Source organism: Equus przewalskii, chromosome 29 (assembly GCF_037783145.1).
Source record: "Equus przewalskii isolate Varuska chromosome 29, EquPr2, whole genome shotgun sequence".
Lineage (NCBI taxonomy): Eukaryota > Metazoa > Chordata > Mammalia > Perissodactyla > Equidae > Equus > Equus przewalskii.
This window is the reverse complement of record NC_091859.1, coordinates 33,550,490-33,572,619: the sequence shown is the minus strand read 5'-3', so window position 1 is coordinate 33,572,619 and position 22,130 is coordinate 33,550,490. Positions and strand designations below refer to the sequence as shown.

Here is a 22,130-nt window from a genome sequence, read left to right as displayed (position 1 = left end):
AGGAGTACCTCAGTGTCCTGCAAGGCTGGGAGTGACGGCAGTGCGGGGGGTCAGAGCCTGCCCCCTAAGGAAGGAACAGATGACACTGGAGCTCCAGGAAGAGGCCTGTTACGCTGCACCCAGAGGAGGGAAGGGCCTATCACAGGTCACTCGGCACGACTTTGCCCCTGAGCAGCTGGGGGGGTGTGGGTGTGTTGTGTGGGAGGATGGAGTAGGGGGTGGGGAGGTGGCCAGCCATGGACAGAAAGGGTGGGGGGTGGTGAAGGTGAGTGGGGAGCTCCCCGTCCCTCCCTCTCCTGGCAGATGCCCACGGCAGCCCCCTCCTGCCCGAGCTCAGCCTCCGGCTCTTCGAGAAGCAGAACCAGAATTGTCTGAAAAGGGCTTTCTGTGACCCTGTGGAGTTTGGAGTAAAGCTCAAGGCAGACTTAGTGGCTGTTATGGGCAGAATTGTGTCCCCCCAGCAACTTCGTATGTTGAGGTCCTGACCCCCAGCCCCTCAGAATGTGACTGTTGACAAATAAAAATGGTAAGTAATAGGATATATTGGAGAATATGAGGAAGCCATTTGGTGTAAACCTAATTCAGCCTGACCTTGTCTTTCCAAAAGGGCCTGACTGTGGCCGTGGAGCGTGCATTGTATATCTGCTTTAGATATTCCCTATGGCAAGAGCAAAGGCCCTTGAGATAAAGGTGCAACTTCCCTCCCCCTCCCAACGTTGGCATTCCCCTAAGGATTAAGCATCTTTCCTTAAGCTAGAAACTGATTGCTGCACTCACCTGTGACCGCCCAGCTCGAGACAATAGGCTTGCCTCCTGCTACCCGCTCCGAGAGAGCAGACCTACTACCTGCTGTGTCCATCAAGCGCTGTGCCGACAGGGCAATCTTGTGACTATTGTGGGAGGGACGTTTCAATCATATGGGAAACGTCCTGTATGGGGGTATATAACCACTCTGTATACCTCACTTCCTTGGTGCCCTTTCTTCCTTTGGGAAGAAAGGCCCCGGGCCATGGTTCCTCAGATTTCAGCTCAGAATAAACTCACCCAAATTTTCATTTATAGATTGGTTATGGATTATTTTCATCGACACTGTGTTAGAAGATGAAGTTAAAAAGAGGCCATTAGGATGGGCCCCCATCTAATCTAAGCTGATTGGTGTCGTTCAAGGGAGAGGAGAGATGGGGGAGGGTGTGGGGGAGGGGTGCATGCACAGAGGAAAGACACGTCAGGACGCGACGAGAAACCTGCAAGCCAAGGAGAAGAAGAAACCAGAACCTGCTGCCACTCGGACTTCCAGCCTTCAGAACTGGGAGAAGATAAAGCTCGATGGTTTAACCCCCAGTGTGGGGCTGGCTTACGGCGTTCCTAGCAAAGGAGTGCGGGGTCCTAGACTCTCAGACGGGGACTCAGACACAGCCGGCTCATCCAGCTCCGTCTCCTCGCCTCTCCTTTCTCCCTCCCTTTTTACTTTGAAAGCATTTCAGACCTTCCAGAAAGCGGTGAATGCTGTGGCTGCTTCCCTTAGGTCCCACGTTGCTAACGGTTGCTGCTTTTGTTTCTCTCCTTTTCTCTTCTGTTTTTCCAGAACCGTTGAGAGTAAGTTGCAGACACCATGACACTTCACATGGCCGTAAGAGCAAGGCCACAGTCCCGTTATCCTTGTCGCTCTGAAGAAAGGGGACGCTGACCCGTAATGTCCGTGACGTCTCCCCAGTGACCCCCCGACCCGGTCCCGTAGAGGACCGCCCACATCCACATCCAGTCAGGGCTCGCGCCTGCCTTCTGCTTGTCACCTCTTTAGTGTCTTTTGTGATGTTGACTCTTGAAGAATTGTTTGGAAGAGACCCATCGGTTGCCTTGAAAATGTCCCATGTTCTAGATCAATCTTTTTTTCAGAATTAGATTCTGGCTAAGCATTTTTTTTTTTAAGATTTTATTTTTTCTTTTTCTCCCCAAAGCCCCCTAGTACATAGTTGTATATTTTAGTTGTGGGTCCTTCTAGTTGTGGCACATGGGATGCCGCCCCAGCATAGCCTGGTGAGCAGTGCCGTGTCCGTGCCCAGGATCTGAACCTGCAAAACGCTGGGCCACTGAAGCGGAGTGCGCGAACTTAACCACTTGGCCACAGGGTCAGCCCCGAAACATTTTTGGCAAGAATACTATATGGTCACGTTGCATCTGCTCATCAGGGAGAGAAAGAAATTGAGACCCAGTGAGTTGGTGGCAGAGTTTAGGTGCATTTCAGTACCAGATTTTTTATTTGTCTTTATCAGGCCCATGACTGATAACATAGGACAGGAAAAGCGCCCTTGCGTCGAGTGGGAAACAGGATCTGTTCACAGAAACGATGCTGATCTTCCTTATAAAGGCTGGCGGTTAAACACATCCAGACCTGGGGGCCGCCTGGTGGCTCAGCGGTTAAGTGCGCACCTTCTGCTTCTCGGTGGCCTGGGGTTCGCTGGTTCAGATCCCAGCTGTGGACATGGCACCGCCTGGCAAAAGCCATGCTGTGACAGGCATCCCACGTATAAAGTAGAGGAAGATGGGCATGGATGTGAGCTCAGAGCCAGTCTTCCTCAGCAAAAAGAGGAGGACTGGCAGCAGTTAGCTCAGGGCTGATCTTCCTCAATAAAAAAAAAACACATCCAGACCTGGCTTTGAACCCCCTGGCACCTGGCCAAGTCTTTTAATGTCTCTGGGCCTCAGTTTTCTTATCTATAAAATGGGAACCATAATATTCCTACCCCCTAGGCTTGTGTGAAATGAAATTAGCCCTGTCAGATATTTAGCACTGTGCCTGGCCCATTGTAATTGCTCAGTAAAAAGTAATCACTGTTGTGGATGTCTTTTATAATTAGGGTTATTGACAAATGAAAGTGCCCTGGCCCTGCCACCTGCCCCCTTCCCGGCTCCCTGTTTTGCGTAAGCAGGAGTGTGGGAGAGGTAGGGAGGAGCTTGAACCTGAGCCAGCCCTGCACAGGAGGCAAGACGTGGTCTGAAGCCTGAGCATCACAGGATTGTCCTCGGGGCGCATGAGTCGGGGACACGGGGCCGCCCCGTTCCAGGGGTGCAGTCCACACTGTGGATCACGTGAATGGCGTCTGGGAAGGTTGCTGCTCTCCACGTGGAGCATGGACCTTCCCTGGGCGCCCCTGGGTGCGGCTGTTCTCCGTGCCTCCTGGAGAATGATGTGATGGCGCGTCCTGACTCCCCTGGCCGAGGGGAGGCTGTGGGATTAGTCGTGGCCGGCGACTTCAGGGTGGGAGGGATTCGTGTCACATTTCCGGCCTGAGCGTTCCATGGCCAGTGTGAGACCCTCCAAAGCACTTTTCCTCTGGTGTGGGAGGGGCAGTGTTCACGATGCTGGCTTCTCCAACAGCCTGGGTCCCTAAGCGCCGCCCCTTGCCAGCCCTCTGTGGACACAGGAGGAAACAGCCCTTTTCCGGGTCTGTAAAGCACAGCATGGAGACCTTCGTTAACAGGACTGAGTCATGTATTTGATAGTTGCTCAGAGAGTAGACCTTAAAAGTTCTCCTCGGAGCTGGCCCGGTGGCTCAGCGGTTAAGTTCCCATGTTCCGCTTCAGCGGCCCGGGGTTCACCAGTTCGGATCCTAGGTGAAGACGTACGCACCACTTGGCAGGCCGTGCTGTGGTAGGCGTCCCACATATAAAGTAGAGGAAGATGGGCATGGATGTGAGCTCAGGGCCAGTCTTCCTCAGCAAAAAGAGGAGGACTGGCGGCAGATGTTAGCTCAGGGCTGATCTTCCTCAAAAAAAAAAAAAAAAAGAAAAAAGTAGTCAAAGCCACACAGCTTGTAAGTTGTGAAACTCAGAGGCAGTGAATTTTGTTTTTATTGTCTTAAAATTTACATAACGTAAAATTTAGCATTTTAACCATTTTTAGTGATACCGTTCAGCGGCATTAAGTACATTCACATTGTTGTGCAACCATCATCACCATCCATTTTCTCCAGAACTTTTGCATCTTCCCAGACTGAAACTCTGTACTCATTAAACAATATGCCAATTACATTTATACGGTTTAATGGATGGGTCAGTGTTGGGGTACTGGCCAGGTGAAATGGGCTCCAATGGGAGGTGGTGAGTGGCCCATCACTGGAGGTATGCAAGCAAAGATGGGGTGCAAGACACTGGGATTAGCTGGGTGGCACCACTAGTCTATGACTCTGTACTAGTCTTTCCCACCTCTGTCAGAGGGCGAGACAAAAAGCCTTACCTGTGCTGCCCAAGGGGAGGGTTCTGCTGTGTGAGGTTTTTGTGTATCCCAGGCGAAGCGATTTGTCCTCCAGTTTACCCGTATTAAAAACAAGCTGATAATGAGGCTTCCTTATGCCTCACACAGCCCGGGGCTCGTCAGGCTGGTCTGGGTCCAGCCCCAGGACAGGGTGAGGTCATTCATGCTCCTGCCCGCGCCATCACCTTCCAGAAATGTCTGGCGGCCTGCCTCCCCCTCCGCAAGGGGGCGGGTTGGAGGGTGTACAGAGTATGGTAATATGGCGACAGTGTTGCTTGTGCGCTCGTCACCCCTGCGCCCCCTCAGTGACAGACCCCCACTTTGTTTGGGATTCAAATGGAAACGTACACAGAGAAGGTGGGCCCAGTGCCCGGGCATGAATCATGAGGGTCTAGGGCGTGGACTCCAAGCCATCTTGTGGTTATGCCATTCCTCTGTGCCAGCGTAATCGCGGAGGTGAATTCCGAGATGGATGAACGACCTGGTCAGCAGCTCAGGAGTGACTGGTCTGAGCTGAGTCCTGAAGGGTGAGTGAGTTAATTGGGGGTTGGGAAGGCGGAGCAGTTCTAGAGGGAAAGGCAAGTACAAAGGCCCCGTGGTCAGGGCGTGAAACTTTGGAGGTGTGAGAGACAGACAGCCTGTGTGCCCAGAGTGCAGAGACTCTGGAGAGAGTGGCAGGGCCCCGACCCCAGGGGCCTTGGAGGCCAGGCCAGCAGTGGGTCTTTAACCTGAGTGCAAGTGAAGGGTTTGAGGTGTGTGTTGGGGTTTGCGGGTGGGGTGTTGTAAGACACGGGCAGGGTAGCCTTTTGAAACTCCTTCTGGCCGCGGGTGAGGAAGGCGTTGGGGGCAGGGCAGAGCTCATGCTCCACGTCCAGTAAAGGCCCAAAGGCCTCCAGCAGTTTTCAGACACCTGGACGCCGGTGTTCTTGCCTTCCTGTCCTGCCGCTCGGCTTCTTCCTGTGTGATTTCTGCCCGGGACTGTGCTGACTCAGACGTGAACGTCCCCCCTTCTCCATTTCCACAAAACCCGACTCCTGACAAACACTTGAGCAGGGCATTTCCTAAAGATCTTGGGGCCCCAGAGAGGGGTGACGCTTTCATGTGGCGTCTTAGAGGTGTGTCTTCCAAAGCTTGGGGGACACCCTGTTCCCTCCCCTCCCCCAAGCCCAGTCACTCTTCTCTCCATCTTCCTCCCCCTGCCCCTCCCCCCTCCCACTTCCCTCCTCCAGGTGCCTCGGGAACTGCGGTCTTCAGCCCCCCCCCAAGCTCACAGATCCAAAGGCACAATTCACGAACCCGAAGTGATGTCCGTTCCTTTCCTCCACCCTGCCCAGCCTGCCATGGGTGGCCGTTGTGACACCTTGGTAGGTTTTGCTAACTTTCTTGTCCCTTTCGAGCCTGTGACAGTCCAGTCTGAGAGTCAAATCTCACATCTGGTTTGACATTCACCAGCCCCTGCGCACTACAGGGCTTCACTGGAGGGACCTGGAGGGGGCAGGGGGGCCTGCTCCTTCATCCCCCTTCCCTCTGTCCTGCGGGCCCCTTTCTTCTCTGGTGGGCTCTGCTGGGGAGGAGGAGACAGAAAGGCCCTTGTATCTTGTCAGCTAGTGCTGCTGTGGTCTTTGTGGTGTGACACCCCTGTTTCTGTGGCCCTCACTGGTGGCCCTGGATGTCCTCCGTGTGGCAGGTGTCTCTGCAGGCTGTGGATGGACGGGTGATAGGAGAAAGGATGGCGGTATTGGCATATGCATTGGATGAACGGGTGGGAGGGTGGTGGACGGACCATGGTGAATGATGGGAGGGTGGTGGACGGACCACGGCGAACGGATGGGAGGGTGGTGGACGGACCATGGTGAATGATGGGAGGGTGGTGGACGGACCACGGCGAACGGATGGGAGGGTGGTGGACGGACCATGGTGAATGATGGGAGGGTGGTGGACGGACCATGGTGGATGATGGGAGGGTGGTGGACGGACCATGGTGGATGATGGGAGGGTGGTGGATGGACCATGGTGAATGATGGGAGGGTGGTGGATGGACCATGGTGGATGATGGGAGGAAAGGGCTGACGGAGTGATGTAGGAGGGACTGGAATGCACTGACTTCCCAAGCTAGGGGTCTCCGACCACCCCCACCTGGGTCCTCAAGCTCCACTGCAATATCTGAGGAAGCTCCATGGTGTCTGCTCTTGATGCTCAGCTGGTGGGCAATGGGTGGAACTCCTGGTGGGAGTCACTGGGGAGGGGTGAGGGGTGAGGAAGGGAGGGGATGGGGCTTCTCACCGGGAGCTGAGTTCTAAAAGCCAAGATCCCCAGCACTGGGGCGGGGGGGGGGACGGACGGGACAAATGGGAGTGAAACAGGTAGCACATGTGAGAGCCAAGGAGCCCACCCTAAAGCTGGGTTTGCAGAGTCGAGGCAGGGGGATGGGGAGCAGAGCCGTGCCCACCAGGGACCAGTGCAGAAGCCCAGGGGTGGAGAATGGTGGCATGGGGCTGGCCTGGTGGTGTAGGGGTTACGTTTGCATGCTTTGCTTCAGTGGCCCAGGGTTTGCAGGTTCAGATCCCAGGCATGGACCTACACACCACTCATCAAGCCACGCTGTGGCAACATCCCACATATAAAATGGAGGAAGATTGGCAAGATGTTAGCTCAGGGCCAGTCTTCCTCACCAAAAAAGAAAAAAGAAAAAAAATGGCAGTGTGTGACGAAGGTGAAGGTAAGGTCGGGGGGCGGGGGTGAGCTGTGGCAGAGTCCCTGGCCGGGGATGAGCGCAGCTGTCCGAAGCTCCTGCTCCAGCAGGGGGTGGGCCCAGCAGGGCCGGGCAAACACGCTGTGCACTGAGTTCCCAGGGAGGAGGCTGCCAGGCAACTGGAACACTTCCGGCTGGAATGAGCTACCCCCTGGGCCTGCGACACTGGACACAGAGTGTGGTTACCACGCACCAGAGGGAAAAGGTTAACCCCTCCATGCGCTGCCAAAGCTTTTGCAGACAAAAAACACACGTAGAGCTTCCAAATCTAGAATCCTGGGGAAAACCACGAGGAGGCAGGGCCTTGGTGAGAGAAGGCCGGTCTGAGGTGTCACATCCTCCGGGAGGCCGGAGCCGGCGGAGGGGCCGGGGAGGGACCTCCAGCCACCCTCCACTGCCCGCTTCCTGCAGGGCAGGCGCTGAGGGAGACCTGGCTTCCAGTCCTGGTTCTGCCACAGGCTTGCTTTGTGGCCTTGGCCAAGTCTCTGTGCCCCTCTGAGCCTGAGAAGGGCCCCTGCCTGCCCCACCCCGCCAGCCTCCTCCCTGCAGGTGGTGGGGCAGCTTCTGCAGACTAAATGGTGCCGTCCAGCCCACCAGGCTAGGGCCACACACACACACGTGCTGTGCGAGCACGCATGCCCACATACACACACGTGCGCACGCGCGCACACACACACACACACACACACACACAGTGACTTTTCTAGCCCTAAAGCAGCCCTAGGCACCGCCCCAGGCCCAGAATAAAGTACAGCTCACGCCAACCCCCACAAGGACCCTTTCTTCCCAGAAGGGAGGACTCAGTGAGACCTGTCCGCTTCCCAGCTGTGTGACCTTGGCTCGGTCAGGCGACCTTTCTGAGCCTTGCTCTCTCCTCTGTAAATGAAGATTCCCTTCTTCCATCTCAGGAGCAGGAAGGCAGGATCCCATCACCCTAAGTGCAGCCCGTGGGTGGGAGTGTGGCAGCCCCTTGCCCTCCTCCTCAGGGCCCATCAGCTTCCCCTTTCTGGGGACCAGAACGGGGCTGGCAGGGGCCAGGACAAGGATGTTCCCAGCGTGGCTTTCACTTCCCTCCTGCCCCCGAGCCCGCCAGGCTCCCAGCAGGCACCCAGCAGGCCAGGGACGAGGCTGCCCAGGCTTGGTACTCACAGCCACCCCCCTGCCACGCAGTCCTGCTGACCTGCCCACCCTCGGGGGTCCCTGAGTGGGAGAGGAGCCCAGGGCGCGTCCCCCTCTCTCTTCTCAGGATTTCTTGCCTCTCGTGCTCATCCTGGGCTCCGCCACGGCTCGCTCTTTTCCGGAGGGAGGAATGTGGATTTGGGGTCGAGTGGGCAGCAGAGCAGAGAGGGCAGAGGCCTTAGGATCACTTAGTTCACTCCCCTCCATTGACAGATGGGGAAACTGAGGCCCGGAGAGAGGAAAGGTATAAAGGAAAAAACTCAGGTTTTTTTCCTTCCTGAGTAAGGAAAAACCCAGTTCTTCCTGCTGTGTCTCTCCTGTGAGTCTCCTTTACTCCCACACAGAATATGCCACTTCTGACACTCCTGTCACCAAATCTGTGCAGGTTTTCTCCCACCAAGCAACTCTGAGTGACACCAGCCGGCTGTCCTTCAATTTAACTCAATCCTGACACTCTCTCCTCAGAGACAGCGTCAGATCCCACAGGTTAAGGGCTAAGGGCTCGGTCCCATAAGACTGGCCCCTGCCCCCTTCAGATGCCAATTGCAAGCCCAGATTGTCACCTGTGCTTCTGACCAACCGGCTGTAGATCCGAGGTTCCCATGACCCCCTCTTAGTGTTCCATCAATTTGCTAGAGTGGCTCATGGAACTCAGGGAAACACTTACTTACACTCCCCAGTTTGTTACAAAGGATACGACGAAGGACGCAGATGGACGTCCAGATGGAATGGATGAGTAGGGCAAGCGCGTGGGAAGGGGCACAGAGCTTCCGTGCCCTCTCCCGGCGCGTCCACGTGTTCACCGCCCCGGAAGCTCTCTGAACCCCTAACCTCCGGGATCTTACGGAGGCTTCATCATGTGGGCGGGATCGATCGCTACCCCCATTTCCAGCCCTTCTCCCCCCTCGAAAGAAGGGGAGATGGGGCTGAAAATTCCAAGCTTCTACTCATGGCTTGGACTTTCCAGGGACCATCTCTCATCCAGGAAGCCTCCAGGAGCCCACCCAGAGTTGCCTCGTTCGCACAGAGACACCCCTATCACCCAGGAAATCCAAGGGTTTCAGGAGCGCTGCGTCAGGAACCGGGGTCAAATATCAAATATTAGAACAAGAGATGCTCCTAGGGCTCTTATCACTTGGGAAATTCCAAGGGTTTCAGGAGCGCAGCGTCAGGAACCAGGGCAGAGACCAAAGTATATATTTCTTATTATACATGACAATATCACAAAAGGCTTGCCCCAAATCCAACAGCCAGTCAGTGGTGTGGGGGCTGGAAACTGGGCCCCCACAGCCTCTGCCCTGACAAAGGGGGCCCCCCATGGCTCTCCCTGAGCTCTCGGCATGGGGTGGGGTTCCGAGCTGGAACAGGAGCCCCCCAGGACCTGCATGGGGCGGGGAAGTGGCACATCCGCCGAGGCAGCCCCCTCCCTCCCTGGGCCTCAGTTTCCCTGTCTGTAACATCACAGCGGCTCTGCTGCCAGGACTCTGACCCACTGAGGATTTGGGACCCAGGTGGGTGTGGGCCCCCCACCTCTGTTGGCCAAGCCTGGAGGTGCATCCTCAGCCGGGAGTCAGCTTGGATGGTGGGGGGCTGGCTGAGGGCAGGGGCAGAGAGAGGCGTCCTGGGAGGGAGGCAAGGGGAGAAGGCAGGGCCCAGCGAGGCTGCTCCCTCAGTCTGGTCCTGCCCTAGGGTGGGTGGAAGGGCACCCTGCCAGCTTGCTGCCTTGGGTCTGCTCTAAAAGACAATGCGTGGCAGTGGGGCCCAGGAGGACAGCATCCAGCCCAGGCTCCGGGTTCCTCCACTCTCCTCCCCTTCTGTTCTACTCGAGGCCCCCATGGCTGGTCCTCCCCAGCCTCCCAAGGCCAGGCTGGCCAAGGATGCATCTCCGGGGGAGGGGCGGCGAGTGGAGGAGGGGTCACACGTGGCCGCCTCTCTGCAGAGCCTGTGTGGTCGGTCGGGGGATGCTGCCCCGGGCCTGCGTCCAGGGCAGAGTGGGTGTGCCCTGGGAGAACAGCCAGAGGTCCGGAGGGAATCAGTATAGCTGACATCGTGGGCTGAATCGTGTCCGCCAAATACTCGTGTGTTGGGGTCCCAACCCTCAGTCCCTCAGGATGTGACTAGATTTGGAGAGAGGGTCTTTGACGAAGTGATTAAGGTTAAATGAGGTCATATGGGTGGGGCCTAATCTAATGTGAGTGTGTCCTTATAAGAAGAGGAGCTTGGGGGCCGGCCCGTGGCGCAGTGGTTAAGTGCGCACGTTCTGCTTCGGTGGCCTGGGGTTCGCTGATTCGGATCCCAGGTGCAGACATGGCACCACTTGGCAAGCCATGCTGTGGTAGGTGTCCCACATATAAAGTAGAGGAAGATGGGCATGGATGTGACCTCAGGGCCAGTCTTCCTCAGCAAAAAGAGGATTGGCGGCAGATGTTAGCTCAGGGCTAATCTTCCTCAAAAACAAAACAAAACAAAAACAAAAACAAAAGAGGAGCTTGGGCACAGACACACGGGGAGAAGACCCCGGGCCCCCTACTAGCCAAGAAGAGAGGCCTCAGAAGAACTGCCCTGCTGGCCCCTTGACCTCTAGCCCCTGGAACTGCAAGACCATACGTTTCTGGTTTCTGTCGCTTCAGCCCCCCCATCTGCATCCTCTGCTGCCGCAGCCTTGTTCCCCGATACTCAGGCCCAGGGTCTTTGCTGTTCTCTCTGATGCACGAGGCTGGCAGGGGTAGTTTGGAGGTGTGAACAGTGGGACTGCACAACATCTGGATGGTTTGTGGGCTCAGAGGGACTCTGGGAGCACTGCAGAGAGGCTTACCCTGACCATCCTTCTTGAAATGAACCGTCTTCCTCTTCGGCTCCAAAGCCGCTAGATGGGACCCCGAAAGGCAGGTGGCTGTGCCCAGGTCGGGTGGGGTGGGGTGGGGTGCTGGGACCTGCGCTGGGTGAGGAGGGGTCTGAGAGGGGATCTGCAGGTCCACACAGGCACGTGGGATCTGAGCAAGGTGAGGAGAACACCTGCAGTGCGGGGCAGGGGGCAGCCGGAGATGGGCTACGGGCGGGATCCAGCAAATAGGAGAATAAAGGACAATGGCACCAGGTTTCCACTGCTGGGGGAGCAAGTGAAGACACGCACGGAGGGGTCACAAGAAGGGAGGTGGTGTTGGATCCTAACTGGAGTTACCGGTGTGAACTCACGCCTTTCTCCACTGACAGGTGGAGCTGGAAATGCACAGTGGTCTGAACCCACGTCCACTGTCGGGGCCTGGAGCCTTGGGGGCGGGTGTCTCATCGTAATGAGGATGCCCATGCTGCAGAGGCGGCACTCTGGCGTCAGGGGCTCAGGAGGGACAGGGCCTCGCTCAGCAGGCCCCCAGCCTGCTCCCCAGCCCCTGGGAGGCAGGGGTATAAGGAAGGCTGCCTCGTCCAGACGCCCAGCAGAGCCTTCCGACTGGAGTCCCAGCCCCACCAGAGAGGGGTGAGTGTGGGGGGCAGGCAGAGGGCAAGGGAGTTTGTGTGGGGCTTGGGTGTGGGGACAAAGACCCCTGTGCGGCGGCACTGAGGGCGGAGAGGGGCAGTACAGGACCTGGCGGCCACCCTGCCCTCCCGGGGTCAGCCCAGGGGAGGGGGCTGGCTCGGTGGCGGTGGACCCCACCCCTCGTGCCCCTGCAGGCCTCAGTGTGTGAAGCACTGCTGCCATCTTGTGGTCACCATGGGACACTGACCTGAGCCCGCGCCACCTCTGGAGAGGGCGGGGGCTTCCCAAAGCGCCCACTGTGAGTGCGCATCCCAGACCACTGGGCGGACCCTGCCTTGCTCCTATTGCTGGGATCAAAACACTACGGCCCCCATAAGGGGCAGCAGCCCAGGCCCAAGACAGCGGCACAAGGGCTCTGTCGTTGGAGCTGAGGTTGCAACGTTGTCCTGGAGGCAGCGAGCACCCTCAAGAGCTGGGAAGGCAATACCAGAGGCAGAGCTGGGATCCCTGGAATTACCAGGATTCAGGGGGCAGTGCCCCTGGCTGGGGTCTGGAGCAGACACTGTTCTGGGTGGAGGGGGTACCACCTGTGACAACATGTATGGAGTGTGTTTGTGACAGGTGCTGTGCTACTTGTCCTCTCAGTTACTCCTCCCAACAACCCTGTGAAGGAGTGACTGCTAGAGTCCATTTTACAAGTGAGAAAACAGAGGCACAGAGAGGTTAAGTGATTTGCCTAAGATCACACAGCTCAGAAGTGGGCCACAGCAAGATTTGCTGTTAGAGTCATGGGCCGCATAAGAATGTTTTGGTCAACATACTGCATATACGACGGTGGTCCCATAAGATCAATATCATATAGCCTAGGTGTGGAGTAGGCTATACCACCTAGGTGTGCACACTCGATGATGTTCCCACACCACTACAATCACCTAATGACACGTCTCAGAACGTGTCCCCGTTGTTAAGTGACACATGACTAGTACTTGATGATTGGAGAGGTTGGATGCTGACAGTGGGGCAGAGGGTAGGTGAGGGGGTCAGTGTCCAGGCCTCGCGTGGATTCTGGGGCGAGAGTGGCAGGAGTGGCAGCTCTGCCAAGATGCTTCCAGGCGCTTCCTCACAGGCTCCAGGGGCCGCCTCCCAGGCACCCCTTCCCTGCCCACGGGCCATGCTCCACTCAGCCTCCCCGTCCCTGGCCCAGTGCCACCTCCTGAGGCTGCTGGTCCTCTGTCACGTGGGGCGGCACGGCTTCCTGTTGCTGTTGAGCGGTGGGCGCAGGGCCTGCAGCCTCACACCCAGCCTGCTGCCAGGAAACCCGACAGCCTGGCCAGCGCTGTCTCACCCACCCCAGCCCCAGCGGCCTTCTCTCTGGAGGAGGCGCCCTTAAGGAGGGGATGGCCAGTGTTGCCCCGTCCAGGGGAAGCCTGGAGGCCTCCATGGTCCCCCTTCCTGCCTGGCTCTCTGCCGCCGGCCCCACCTTACCTCCCCAGCCTTGGCCCTTGTCAGAGCTCTCCCTGCCCTCCCAGCTCCCATCACTCTGCCTGCTTCCCTTTCCTTCATCTCAGAGCCGGTGGCATTTTTCGTATTCACATCTGTCTTTATTGCCCTTTCCCTCCCGTGTGGCCCACCAGGGCTGGCACTGGCCACATTCACCTGTATTCTCCGCATCTGGAACCACAGCTGGAGTGCCATTGGTGCTCAGGAGATCCCACACCCAGGAAAGGAGAGATGATGCAGTAGCTCTGGCTGCTGCCGGGCCTTTGAGCCCCTGGAGCCCTCGCTGCAGGTCCCCTGGGCTGCTGGGCTCCGAGCCGTGTGAGAGCATCTCTCCCCCAGGGGACCCCAGTTAAGCGGTGCTGGGGAGGAGGGAGGCGGGGCAGAGAGGCCACAGTGCGGAGACAACTGGGTCCGGCTCTTTCATTACTTAGTGTGTCACTAGGCAAGTCCTTGCTCCCCCGGGCCTCAGTTTCCCCACCTGTAAGCAGTGGGCAGAACCGCTGACCCCAAGGGCTGTTGTGAAGTGCAGAAAGGCCAGGTCAGGGTCTGGCACACAGCGGGAGCTCAGCTGAATGTGGGTGTGGGTGGGCAGGGCCTGGGGGGCTGGGGTTGCAGGACAAGGGGAGGAGCCCACTCCTTACCTGTCCTGAGCTGGCCCCGTCCCTCCTGGGCCCCAGCACAGAGGCCTGTGATCCTTTGTGCACAGGTGGTACGCTTGTCTGAGCTCACCAGGACAGCTCGCCCCACCATGGTGAGCGGGCGTGGGTGTGTCTAAGTGTGCGTGTATGGCAGCAGTCCAGCCAAGCCAGGAGTCGGGGAGTAACTGATCTGTCATTGTTATTGTCCTCTTATCTGACCACAGATGCTGCCACCCTCAGCCACGCAGGGACCAGCTGAAAAGGTGTGTATTATGAGAAAGAGGGTCACCAAACGCAGGCGCTTTAGGGGCCTTCATCCAGCACATGGACTCAAGCACAACATTCGGCTTGCTGCTCCAGACATTGGTGGTCTGGCGTGTTACTGCTGGCGGTGCAGAATAGCTCAGGAAGGACCTCTGGAAGCCACCTGCTGTCAGGAACACTGCCTGGAGGAGGCAGCAGGGCCAGCAAGATAAAGCAGTCTGGGGCCGTGCAGAGGCGGGCCAAAGTCCCCAGCACCTGGCCACTTCTGAGTGATCTAAAGCAGGGTAAGATGGAGGGGGTGCTGGTGACCGAGTGGAGGCAGGGAGCAGAAGTGGCCAAGTCACATGTCCCAAGTGGCATGGGACATGAACTTCGGCTTCGTCCCAATTTTGAGGCAGGGCTGGCAAGCCTCCACCACCTTGGCATGGAGGGTGGGGGCGTCACCTGTTGAGTAACCAAGCAAGGCTGGACCAGGAGATGCTTAACCCGGTGTGGAAAGCAGAGTCTCCTGGGACCTGGGCTCCCCCAGCCGAGCTATGCCAGGTGTAGGAGGGGACCTGGAGTTTGGGCAGCTGAGCTTGGGGCGCCTGCAGGGCCAGGGCCAGGGAGCCTCCACCTCCCAGAAAGCTGGCACACCAGGCTGCTGGCCGGCTGCCCAGAGGACAGTGGGATAGCGGCTCCCCACAAAAAAAAAAAAGAGGTGGTTGAGGTTGAGGTTGGGGACAGGGTCAGACGGAAGGCCCAGGCGCTGCCTTCCTCCGGGCCTGGCTCCTCTGCAGCTCTGGCGCTCAGCCTGGACCCTGCGCCCCTCCCCTCCTTAGGGGTGGACAAACCCAGGGTCCCATGGACCTGTCCCCGGGCTACTTTCCTCACGCCACCCTCGGAGAGCCGGCTGGGCCTGGCCTCCTGTGTGCCCAGCTCCAGGCCACACCTCGGAAGGCAGCTGCTGCCCGCCCACTGCTGATGGGAGCCAGTGGCCACACTCTGGTCGCCCAGGCCCCCTGGACGCAGGCGTCCAACTTCCGCTGTCCTCCACGGGCTGACCTTCCAGGCAGGTGCATTGCTCCAGCCCCACACCATCCCCGTTCCCTTCTACCCGAGGGCTGGGCCTCAGGCAGTGACTCTGGGGAGCCTGGCATGGCGATTCCAGACCACGGAAGGCCTGGGGCTCTGAGCAGCCATGGACTGAGACAAGAACCGACGGCCCGCGCCTGGCCTGTGCCAGCTCCTCGGCTGTGTGCCAAGTCATCCAAACTGAGCCTCAGTGTCGTCACCAAGGAATGAGGACAAGGCAGTGACGCACGAGGCAGCGCCCAGCACACGATAAACAGCTGTGCCTGTGCCTTTCGTCTGAGCTGGCAGCTCACACGGCCCACCAAGTCACAGACTCTGTCTGTAGAACGAGGTGGCAACTGCACTTCGCCGGGGCAGTCGTGAGGATTCCAGGAGCCCGTGGAGAGCCTAGCAGCGCCTGCGCCTGGGCTTCAGCCCAGACCGCCCTGCCCCCAACACACCCATACCGGCCACATGCGCCCCCTCCTGGTGATCACTGTGCTGCTGCTGCAGAGCAGGAGCCGGCCTGAGGGGGAACAGCAGTGGAAAGATGCCCAAGGATGGAGGGACCTCCCTCAGATGGAGAGCAAGGGGCCTCTTGGCAGGGCACATCGTGGCTGGAGCCTGTGGGGTGTGAGGGCTGCACCTGCCTGTGCCTGGTGACAGGTGCTGCCGGGCCCGGGCCTGCTTCTCCATCTGTACCATCTGCAGACGCCCCCTCCTGGACGGCCTCCCCCAGCCCAAGCAATCCCTGCCCCTGGTGAGCCAAGAATTCACTTCCCACCTGGAGACTGAACAACGGTGCTAGCAGGGTGGTCTTCCACCTTTAATTGGGGACACAAAAGGCACCTCTCCCAGTACAAGATCACCAGCAGGTAGGTGGGCCCAGTGCCCAGGGGAGCCTGCCCGGGAGGAACAGAAGAGGGCTGGAGCAGGAGGCTGTGGAGGAGGTGGTGGGGCCGCAGGTGTTCCAGGCGTCCCGGGCCTCCTCAGGCAGCCTGGGGCTGCTGTGCTCTCGCCCCACCATGTGCAGCTTCGTACCTGGACCATGTGCAGCTCAGCAGAGGGCCACACACCCTGCCCCCATCAGCTGGCCAAAGCCTTTGGGCTCCGTGAGGTAGGGGCACGGAGTGACCAGAGGCTGTGCCAGAAGCTTCTGCTGTCTCCAGCGTCCAGCCAGGCCTCGACTGGCAAGGTGGCTCTGCAGAGGGCTCCTCTGGGGATGGTCCAGCGAGGGTCACCTGGGCCTCAGTCTCAGCAAAGTCGTAGTGGTCAGGTGGGGTGGGGAAGGAGGCAGGAGTGGCCAGGATCCCAGTGGAGAGCTGACCTGTTCCCACAATTCATCTGGCGGTCTCCCCACACCCCCAGGCGGCACAGCCAGCGGCAGCTGGGTCAGCTCCACCCTCGAGGAAGAGAGAAGGGGGAACAAGCCGCCCCCAAAGCAGCCTTAACACCGAAGGAGGGAGAGGGGCCCCAGCCAAGGAGCGTGGGAGCAGGGTGGCCTGGGCTGCAGGGTGCCAGACCCCACACTCATAAGGCAAAGAGCATGTCGTCATCTTTCTCCTGGGTCTTCTTTCGAGGGGCGGCGCCAGGAGGGGGTCCCGGGGGCCCTGTGGCGGAGGGGCTGGAGAGATTGGGCAACCGATCGGCCGCTTTGGCCCGTTCTTCCAGGAACTTGTCAAACTCTAAAGGAAGGAGACAGAGGCTGGAAGTGGGCTCCAAGCTGCGGGGCGGGGCAGGGGGAGCAGGGCCAGAGCCTCCTACCTTCACTGGTGACGCCCTTGGGCTCTTCGGCATCATTCCCCTGGGAAAGCAGGAGGCAGAGGTTAGCTGCAGAAGAGCTGCAGTCCTTCCGGCATGGTGGGCGGGGACCACCATGGAGTGCTCCAGACTCAGGCTCTGCGAGGGCCCAGGACTTGAACCTCGGCCGCTCACCCCTTCCTGAGCTACATGGCCCCAGGTGTCATCTGACTTCTCCGAGCCTCGGTTTTTGCCCGGAAAAACTCAGAGGGTTGTCAGGTAGCTAAAACGGAATACTACACACAGAGTGCCAGGCACAGGGTGTGGTGCCCAGGGGCCCTCATGGTGGAAAGGCTGACACCAGGGACTGAGGCCATGCTCCGAGACTGAGGACACACTTGGGGACTGAAGCCATGCTCGGAGACTGAGGCCGCGCCCGGGGACTGAGGCCACGCTTGCTAAAGGTGGGGGCTGGGGAGGGGGTGAGCCTTCTGCCACCCGACAGAAGCAGATGGACCCTGGCCTGACCTCAGGCAGATACACGGTGTCGGCTGCGTGCAGAGGCAGCCTCTGGCCTGGCAGAGCCCAGGCACTTGGTCCCTGGCGCCCAAAGAGGAAGCCCTGAATGGAGGCCGAGGCTGACGCTGTCCTTCTGCTCGCTGGGGGCGGCAGGGCTCTGGAGACGGCCTGGGCCCCCGCCTGCCTCCTCCTGGGCGCAGCAGCCCTCGCCACAGCTGCTGGTCAGTTCCTGCTCTGTGGGAGGGGGCTGCTGATGGCCTTTCCCTCTGAGAGTGGCGGGAGGCCACCTGAGCCACGCAGGAGCGGGGCTTAGCACTACCATGGGTCCTCGGGTACCCTCAGCTCATCCTGTCCTCTCCAGCGGGCTCACACCCTAGACCTGGCGTGGGAGAATGTCTGGGGAGGGAAGGTTCCAGCAGCTGCGAGGGGTGAGGTGCCCAGGCCTCCTCTGAAGGGAAGTACCCAGGAGGCGGGCGGGTGGCAGGAGAACTTCCAGCTGCTGAGGTGTCCTACATTAACGCCCCTCTCCTCACAGCAGTACCCCTTGCCACTTCCTCATGAGAAAAACGGGAGCCCCGTCAGGTGGGCGAGGAGGGGGCCTGAGCCTCTGCCTCTGGGCTGGGCAGGCCCTGACTTACCACGTCAGTGGACAGCCACTGCTCGATGTCCTCCATGAGGCAGGCCTGGGTGACGGGGATCTGGAAGGAAGGGCAGAGGATGAGGCCGGGGCAGTGCGCTGGCGAACACGGCAAAAGGCCCTGCCAGCTCGCTGTCCACAGGCTGGGTAGCCTGGGGCAGTCACCCATCCCTGAGCCTGTGCACTTCTAAAATGGGGCCTGTCAGACCTGCCCCTTTGGAGGGGGTGAGAGCCTGGCATCCCCTCCAAGGCAGCTCCTGCTCAGGGGCCTGGGACCCACAGTTCTGCCCACTGTGCCAGGCTGTGGGCAAGGGGGGCACAGGGCCAGTAGGCTAAGCAGGGGACAGGGAGGGGGCTCTGAACAGCTGGAGCAGGGTCCCGAGGAGAGAATGGCTCCCTGGCTCCCACACGCCGAGGCTGGGGAGCTCTAGGCTGGAGGGAAGGGCTTTGTGCACGGGCCCGGGCAGGGCCTCTGCACAGGTGCTGAGGAGCGTCTGACAGAAGGACGTGCAAAGCCCACGGAGGGGCCGGCCATCAATGAGCGGAAGGGCAGACTGCCGGTCAGGGGCCGCCAGGTCTCCCACACATCTGCAGACTCAGGGTTCATGGCGGAAAGGGGTGCAGAGGGCCAGAGTGGAGGGAGGTGCCAAGATGACTAGAGGAGGCCAGGCTGGTGGACTTGGGCTGTGGCTGTGCACGAGGACATTTCAGTTTGGGCCACAAAGATGGAGGCTCTGCCACAAAGGCCCCTGCACAGGGGCTGGGGGCTTCCTTCTCTACCAGCTTCTTCGGTGGGAGAATCCAGTTGGAGGTTATGGGCACAGATTTTGGAGTCAGAGAGACTGGAATCTGGCTTGGCCCCCTTAATACAGTGTGATTCTGGGCAGGTTACCTAACTTCTCTGAACCTCACTTCGCTCATCTTTAGAGGATACCAGTACCTACCCTCTGGGTTGCTGAGCATTGAGACGATGGCTATAGAGAGCTTAGTGCAGTGCCTGGCACAGAGCAGAGGCTCAGGAAATACTAGTTACCACTGAGCTACTTTGCGAAAGAGAGGGAATCTTTCTCCAACCAAGCCAGTTCAGTCCCCAAGCGCTGTCCCCAGCCCCTGAGGACCCCAGTGGGCAGCAGGAGAGCCCAGAGAGGAGGCAGGAGCCGACTTCCCAGCAGCAGTAGCAGCAGCAGCAGCATCAAGTGCTCTGGGCCGCCCACACCAGCTCCCTCTCCCACTCAACTCTCTGCTGGTGCTCGGCCCAGAACCTCTCAGCTCCAGAGGGGCTGCCTGGGCCTTGCTTCCGAGTCAGGAGCCGAAAGAGGGCGCTGAGGGGCCGTGGAAGCAACAGTGGAGGGAGCAGGACTGTGGTGAGCGCTGGGTTGGGCCCAGCAGGCTCTTAGCTGCCTGGGCACGCACAGCACCGCTCACTCTCCTCTGGATCCGAGGGTCCTGCTCTCTCCGACAGCACCACCAGGTGGGCCCCTGCGAGTGGTAGTCCCAGCTCCCCGGGCGGCCAGCCTGGCCTCCTCACCATGCCTTGTCTCACCATCCAGTCACTGAGGCTCCTCTCGCTGCTGCCTCCCATCTGGGTGAGAAAGGGTCTCGCTGAGGGTGGTGGGAAGGGCAGGGCCAGGGCCGCAGGTGTGCCCGCAGCCTTCCCCAACAGCAGGCTTGCCGCCACTGAGGCGGCCCGTGTGCGTGCATGTGTGTGCATAGGCAGGTGTGTGCTGGGTGTGCAGGCAGGTGAGGGGTGACAGGAAGCAGCAGAGGGTCTCAGTGTGGAGTGAGCCGTAGCGGTGCTGGGACTCGGCCCCGAGTGGGCTGGGCGCTGCTCCCCCTTCTCCGGGATGGTCTCCGAGGGCGGGCCCGAGCAAGGGCCGAGCGGGCGGCCATCAGCCAGTTTCCTGGCTCACATGGGATTCTGATGGTCGGCCCAGGCTGAGGAGCCCTGTTTATCGATGGGCAAACAGGAGAATGTGGCCTCCCCGACCCTGATAGGCCTGGCACAGGGCCTGGCACTCGTTGTCCAGCACCCCACATCACAGGGCTGTGAACCCCGGGGGCAAACACCAGCTGCCCACAGGGTGCGCTTGATTCCATCGCGCACGTGGCTGCTGGGAATCACGTGCTGACGGCTCAGTGGGAGAGTGTACCGCCCAGCCAGGCTTCAGGACCTCGGAAGCGGATGTTGCTGACACGGCTTTGAGAAGGTTGTACCCTGATCTCGTGGAGGTCACTTAATCTCCCTCTGCCCTCACAGAGAGAATGAGATAATTGGCCAGCCCTGCCTTCCTGCAGCAGATGCGTGTGCTTCCCCCCTGGGCTGACTGAAGGCGGCGGAGGAGCCGGGAGGCCTGGTTCTACTTCTTGTCATGCCCCTAGTTGCTGTGTGCCCCTAGGTCAGTGACGCCCATCTCTGGGCTGCGGCTCCCTCAACGGCAACAGGAAGGGTTGGCTGGGACTATTGCCTGCTGGGCTGTGGAGTCAGTTCAGCCCACAAGAGGCCGAGGGCCTGCGAGGGAATGCTTTCAGCAGGCTTCCTGATGGTCGGAGTCATCCAGATTCCTGGAGCCAGAAAGGCAGGCCGAGCAGGGGGCGCTCAGCCCTGCTCCTGGAGCCCCGCGGGTCCTCTGGGGTTCTTGTTCCCAACGCTGGCTTCGGAGCAGGACAGACCCATGGCTGTGAGACTCTGGGCAAACTCCCTCACAGCGCCCAGCCTCGGCTGTCTCCTGTGCAGGTGGGGCGGCGGCACAGCAGTGCTGTGAAGATTGACGACTCCCCCGTGCGCCGGCCCGTGCTGAGGATGGCACATCTGTGTCTCCCTTAAGCTCTCTCTGGGACTCAGCTTTCTCATCAGGGAGAGGGGATAACAATACACCGTAAGGGTCTGCGTGACGACTCAGTAAAGAGGGGACACAGAGCACACAGCACAGGGCCTGGCACAGAGCACAGACTCGACAAATGACCGCTTACAAGGAGAAACGACAGGAGGCTGGGACACGGCGCGGGGACGTGCTCTGCTGGGTGGCAGGTCGCACAACACATAGGAGGCCTCTGCCCCCCGTCGCTGGCCCTGCCTCCAGTGTTCTGGGTCCCACCCTGTTCCGAGCGGGGCTGACTCCTGAGATGGGAGTCATTGGGACTCTCCGCCCGTGGTCTGGGCGGCTTCCACAGCCTCCTCGTGTCTCTCCAGCTCCCACGCATGACCCTTCTAAAACCAAGTCAGACAGTGTCCCCTCTGCTCCAGACTGTCTGCGGCTTCCCCCTCATGCGGAGGAAACCCACTGTGCTCCCAGCTGCCCCTGAGGCCTCTGGTTCCGGCCGCCCCTCAGGCTTCGTCTCGCACCACCCAGTCCGGCCGTGGCCTCAGAGCCCTGTGCGGTCACCAGCCCTCTCCTGGGTCATGCTCCTCACGGCCCCGCCTCTCCAACTCCTGGGTCCTGCCGTTTCTAACCACCTCCCGAGGAGCTGCTCTGTCCGCTCGCTGGCACGGCAACGCTCACCGCCCGAAAGGCATCCAGAGCCGCTCGAGAGGTGCGAGAACTGTACTAGGAGCTCTCGCCGAGGGGGAGGCTCACCCACAGGGTGCTCAGTGCAGGCATGTGGCTGTCACTCAGGACACAGTCAAGCAAGTAAATGCAACCAAAATGACACACTTGGATGCCTCCCTGTGGTTTGAGGGCCTGTTCTCTTGTCCTCCTCTGTCCACACTCCTGCAAATAACAGTCTCCAGAGAGGCAGTGAGGCAGCACAGTGACTGAGCTCTAGTCTGCACCGAGCGCCTTCCATACGCCATCTCCCGCATCCTACTATAAACCAAGGGCACTCCTTTGAGCCTCAGTGTACAGACAGAGAAGTCGAGGGTCAGAAAGGTTAGCAATCTGCCTAAGGACACACAGCTGGTAGAAAGGGGAGCTGGGGTGGGAACTGAGGCTGCTGGACTCCAGCTCCCTGACTCAGCTCTGACCCTTTCTTGCTGTGTGAACTTGGGCAAACGACTCGAACTCTCTGACGAAGTTTCCTCAGCTGTGAAATGGGAATAATCACATTAGCTACAAAGGGCCACCTGGAGAACCACATGGGGAGAGGGCTGTGGTCGTGTTAGCCAGTGCCCAGCACAC

The 22,130-nt window shown here is 59.5% G+C and overlaps 1 protein-coding gene and 1 long non-coding RNA gene across 7 annotated transcripts in view; one reads left to right on the top strand and one right to left on the bottom strand.

Annotated features, from left to right (window-relative positions):
* The first annotated feature begins 4,477 nt into the window (after window positions 1-4,477).
* On the top strand, window positions 4,478-21,664 carry LOC139080325 (uncharacterized). Its single transcript, XR_011534759.1, has 3 exons — window positions 4,478-4,782; window positions 5,485-5,619; window positions 14,024-21,664. It is a non-coding gene; the product is annotated as an uncharacterized lncRNA (long non-coding RNA).
* TOM1 (target of myb1 membrane trafficking protein) overlaps window positions 15,914-22,130 on the bottom strand; it is a 40,135-nt gene continuing 33,918 nt past the window's right edge. For 2 of the 6 annotated variants that reach the window (XM_008541990.2, XM_008541991.2), the window contains exons 13-16: window positions 19,541-19,594; window positions 18,014-18,073; window positions 16,881-16,920; window positions 15,914-16,801 (exon numbers count right to left, since the gene is read on the bottom strand). In XM_008541990.2, coding sequence (XP_008540212.2) covers window positions 16,647-16,801; window positions 16,881-16,920; window positions 18,014-18,073; window positions 19,541-19,594 — 309 coding nt within the window. In that variant the 3' untranslated portion in view covers window positions 15,914-16,646. The remainder of the gene's footprint in view (window positions 16,802-16,880; window positions 16,921-18,013; window positions 18,074-19,540; window positions 19,595-22,130) is intronic. The other 4 variants (XM_008541992.2, XM_070600332.1, XM_008541993.2 and 1 more) reach the window with 2 other exon arrangements.